Source organism: Neophocaena asiaeorientalis, unplaced genomic scaffold (genome assembly GCF_003031525.2).
Source record: "Neophocaena asiaeorientalis asiaeorientalis breed wild unplaced genomic scaffold, Neophocaena_asiaeorientalis_V1.1 scaffold282, whole genome shotgun sequence".
NCBI classification, from domain to species: domain Eukaryota; kingdom Metazoa; phylum Chordata; class Mammalia; order Artiodactyla; family Phocoenidae; genus Neophocaena; species Neophocaena asiaeorientalis.
In genome coordinates this window covers 31451-36293 of record NW_020172595.1, presented here as the reverse complement: position 1 = coordinate 36293, position 4843 = coordinate 31451, and the positions used below count along the sequence as shown (strand labels likewise).

General features: G+C 47.7%; 1 protein-coding gene across 3 annotated transcripts in view; it reads right to left on the bottom strand.

Moving 5' to 3' along the window:
- The window catches only part of NOTCH4 (notch receptor 4), a 24397-nt gene extending 23786 nt beyond the window's left edge, over positions 1 to 611 (bottom strand). For 2 of the 3 annotated variants that reach the window (XM_024738629.1, XM_024738630.1), the window contains exon 1: positions 409 to 594. In XM_024738629.1, the coding sequence (XP_024594397.1) occupies positions 409 to 478 (70 nt within the window). In that variant the 5' untranslated portion in view covers positions 479 to 594. Of the gene's footprint in view, positions 1 to 408 lie in introns of all 3 variants that reach the window. The other variant, XM_024738627.1, reaches the window with a different exon arrangement.
- Between the last annotated feature and the right edge of the window lie 4232 nt (positions 612 to 4843).

Sequence of the window (4843 nt, the reverse complement as noted above, 5' to 3'; positions counted from 1 at the left end):
GGGGTGGGGACAGCTGGACCAGGAAAGGGACTTTGTGGGCCCTTGACCTTCCCGTGTCTCCATCTCATCTCTTCCCCTAGCAGCTGGTCCCTCTTTTCCCTCTCTTCCTCCTAAACGTGACTGTAAGAGCACGCTGTCCCCCAGTTCCAGGGCCAACTTGGTTCTCCCTGGGGGTGGGCACCTTCTCGCCCATCCCCCCTACCATCACCACCCCTGGCACAGGGCCCATAGCCTGGGTCTGTGTAGCTGCAGGGGCAGAGCTGTCTCTCCCTGCCGGCAGCCCCATTTGGGGCGTGAGAATCTTCTCCATCCAGTGTCGCCTCAAAGCATGCAGGTTGACGTCCCCAGCCCACTGGACATCCTCCTAAGGAAGGTGGGTCCCCTCACTTCTCCCACCCCATGCCTCACCTCTGGTCTGGACGACTGACCGACACAGCAGCAGCAGCAGCGGCGGCAGCAGCAGTGAAGGGGGCTGCATTCCAGAGCCCCTGCCCAAGCCCAGATCCCCCCTGCCTCTTCCAGTGGGACCCTCAGAGCCCTCACTGAGGCAATAACCACCCACTCTGCTCCCACGGCCCCTTCTTCCTCCTCTTCGGCCTGCTGCGAACCTCACGTCTGAGCTGTTTCCTGAGTCACACAATGTCCTGGACACCCTAGTGATGTGGGGGGGGGGGCGGAGTGGAGGATCATTGAGGGGGATGAGGGAGGGGCCTTCTGTCCCTGACAACCCCTGGGGAGGTGGCGAGGAAGGACAGTGTGGCTGGAGTGCAAGTGATAGAAGGGGGAACGGGGTCCCTGGGAGCAGTCCCAGTCCTTCTGTTGTTGTTGTGGTCTCCCCTTTCTAGAGGTGGGAACTGCAAGGTGGCTGCCCTATGCCCTGGGGGCGGGGTGGGGTCAGGACCTGGAAACAGAGGTGTGGGGTGATGAGAGATCTCCTATTCCCCTTGTATGGAGAGGATGCTTGTTTTGCGAGGTCAGTACAGATGTTTCTCAGAGAATCCGCACGCTTCCACCCACTCATCTTGGCAGAAGGAACACAGGGAACTTCTGGGTCCACCCTTGGCTCTTGCTGGGCTGTTAGATTTCTCCTTCTGGGAAACGGAGAAGATGTTGGGCTGGTTTGGGGGGAACTCTAGGCCTTCTTTTGGAGGGGAACGTGTAAGATCGTCATCAATGATAAATGAACATTGTCTCCACTAAATTTTGCAGTCTGGATTATCCATAGCGAACACTGCATTTGTGTGGGTTTCCCTCCTCCCATGTCTCCCTCCCTCCACCGCAGAGGTCCCTGGGATGCAAGGAATGCCAGTCACTGAATTAAAAATTGGAGTCAATAAAATCACAAAAGAGAATGCAGGGCCCTGACTCATTCAACCTTCTTGAGTCAACCCAGGACAGCTTTGGGGTCAGCCACACACCCAGTTCCTCTAGTAGCTCAGAGAACTGAGAGTCCAGGGTGGTTAGAGGTGTCAGCAGCGGCTGTGCACAGCCCCAGCATTGGTGCACCCTGAGTGCCTTTCCATGCCAATAAGTATACTTCGCCAGCACAATTTTTTTAAATTACTTTTTATTTTGAAATAATTTAAAACTCACGGAAAGGAGGCAAGAATACTAAAAATTATTCCAGGATATTCTTCACTCAGATTCACCAATTGATGTCATTTGACCACATTTGCTTTATCATTATTTTTCTAAATACACATTAGTATTTTTTTCTGAACCATTTGAGAGTAAGTTGCACACAGTATATCCCTTTCCTCATAAATACATCGGTGTGAATTTCTTAAGAACAGGAGCCTTCTTTTTGTTTTTTTCTAGAGATTTTATTTTTTCTAAAGAAGGTTAATTAATTAATTAATTTTGCCTGCGTTGGGTCTTCGTTGCTGCACGTGAGCTTCCTCTAGTTGTGGCAAGTGGGACTTTCTCCTCCTTGCAGTGCGTGGGCTTCTCATTGTGGTGGCTTCTCTTGTTGCGGAGCACGAGCTCTAGGCGCGCGGGCTCAGTAGTTGTGACTCACGGGCTCTAGAGCGCAGGCTCAGTAGTTGTGGCGCACGGACTTAGTTGCTCTGCGGCAAGTGGGATCTTCCTGGACCAGGGCTCGAACTCGTGTCCCCTGCGTTAGCAGGTGAATTCTTAACCACTGCAGCACCAGGGAAGTCCCAAGAACCTTCTTTTACATAACCACAGTACAGCTATCAAAATCAGGAAACTTAGAGTGATACAATACTATTAGCTAATCTACAGTCCATGTTCAAAATTTGCCAATTGCCTCATAATGTCCTTTATAAAGCTTTTTTTTTCTTGGTCCAGAATCTAATCTAGGATTATGCATTGCATTTATTTGTCATGTCTTCTCAGTCTCCTTTATCTTAATAAAATAAAAGGATACAGTTCCTTAGATTTTGTCTTTCATTATATTGATACTTTTGAAGGATACAGTTCAGTTACTTTGCAGACTGTCCCTAAATTTAGGCATGTCTGTTATTTCTTCAGTTTATGCATTTCTGACCAGGAATACCACAGAAGTGATGTTGTGTCCTCACTGCAACACACCAGGAGACACGTGAGTCAACATCATTCTTTTTTTTTTTTAAAGTAATTAATTATTTTATTTTTGGCTGCATTGGGTCTTCGTTGCTACGTACGGGCTAAGCGGGGGTTACTCTTTGTTGTGGTGCGTGGGTTTCTCATTGTGGTGGCTTCTCTTGTTGTGGAGCAGGGGCTCTAGGTGCGTGGGCTTCAGTAGTTGTGGCTCGTGGGCTCTAGAGCACAGGCTCAGTAATTGTGGCCCATGGGCTTAGTTGCTCCGCGGCATGTGAGATCTTCCCGGAGCAGGGCTCGAACCCATGTCCCCTACATTGGCAGGCAGACTCTTAACCACTGCGCCACCAGGGAAATCGGAGCTAACTTCATTCTTAATGGTTGCCTAGTATTCCACTGTTTGGTGAACTCTAGTTCACTGAAACCAGTTTCCTATTGTGGGGCGGCACTTAGGTGGCTCTCAATCTTTAAAAATATGAGAAACTATGCTGCAAAAAATATTCTTTTTTTTTTTGCAATAAATATTCTTGAACTTACATACTTGAGCGGTTGTCTAGTTATTTCTTTAGGCTAAATTCCTAGAAGAGAATACTGAGCCAAAGGATAGACTTAAAATTTTTTTTTGGCTTTGAGAAGAATTAGGACATGTATCTACTTGTAAGTCTCCTCCATTTTTCAATACGACGTATTTTAAACATTCACTGTAGTTAAATACACAGTGTCTAGCACTAGTTACATCTTTCTAAAACTACAGTCATTTGTGACCACCCACACCATACCTGCACACCACAAGTACTATAATATGTTTTATATATTTAAACAGTCTACTCCCTTGTTTTTTTTTTGGCTTTGCTGCGCAGCTTGTGGGATCTTAATTCCCTAACCAGGGATCGAACCCGGACCCTCGGCAGTGAAAGCACCGAGTCCTAACAACTGGACCACCAGGGAATTCCGCCCATTTTTTTTTTTAGAAGATGTTGGGGTTAGGAGTTTATTTATTTATTTATTTATTTTTGCTGTGTTGGGTCTTCGTTTCTGTGCGAGGGCTTTCTCTAGTTGTGGCAAGCGGGGGCCACTCTTCATCGCGGTGCGCGGGCCTCTCACTATCGCGGCCTCTCTTGTTGCGGAGCGCAGGCTCAGCAGTTGTGGCTCACGGGCCTAGTTGCTCTGCGGCATGTGGGATCCTCCCAGACCAGGGCTCGAACCCGTGTCCCCTGCATTAGCAGGCAGATTCTCAACCACTGCGCCACCAGGGAAGCCCAATTCCGCCCATTTTTAAACTTAGGTTTTAAAGGGAATCTTTTTCTGTCTGATTGTAAATAGAGAGTAGGCATCAAAAACTTCAGTGAGAGCAAAACAATGTTAGTAAATTCCAGACTGATTCTCTTCGCTGCAGAAGGAGCCTCCAAGTGAGGATAGACTTATTTTTAAAGCTTTTGGTACCTAAGTGTCATTCTCCAGAAAGCAGTGCAGGACTTTATATTCTTGGTAGTAGTGTCTGCACATGCCCTTACTCTCACCAACCCTGAGAATCAGGGTTGGCATCTTCCTGACCTCACACTTTTTGTGGAAAAGTAGGCTGGGGCACTAGGCTGGGACTTGAGAGAAAGAAGAGGAAATGGTAACGGAGACAGAGGAGTGGTTAGGTAGCAGGGGAATCCAGAGGGTGGTGGGCAGAAACTGAGTTTAAGGACAATGTCAGGAAGGTGCAGAGCCCACTTCGTGCCTTATCTCTGCCTAAGATCTTGGGTCAGACAATGGTTTCTTACATATGACACCAAATGCACAAGCAACAAAATAAATTGGACTTCATCAAAATTAAAAACATTTGCTCTCCAAATGGCACCTCAAGAAGGTGAAAAGGCAAGCAACAGAATGAGAGCAAATATTTGAAAATCATATATCAGATAAAGGACTTGTATCCAGAATATATAAAGAACTCTTATAACTTGGGACTTCCCTGGTGGTGCAGTGGTTAGGAGTCTGCCTGCCAATGCAGGGGACACGGGTTTGAGCCCTGGTCCGGGAAGATCCCACATACCGTGGAGCAACTAAGCCTGTGCACCACAACTACTGAGCCTGTGCTCTCCAGCCCATGAACCACAACTACTGAGACCGTGTGCCACAGCTACTGAAGCCCGCACACCTAGAGCCCATGCTCTGCAACAAGAGAAACCACAGCAATGAGAGACCCGCGCACCTCAACGAAGAGTAGGCCCCACTCTCCACAACTATAGAAAGCCCACACACAGCAACGAAGACCCAATGCAGCCAAAAATAAATAAAAATTAAATTAAAAAAG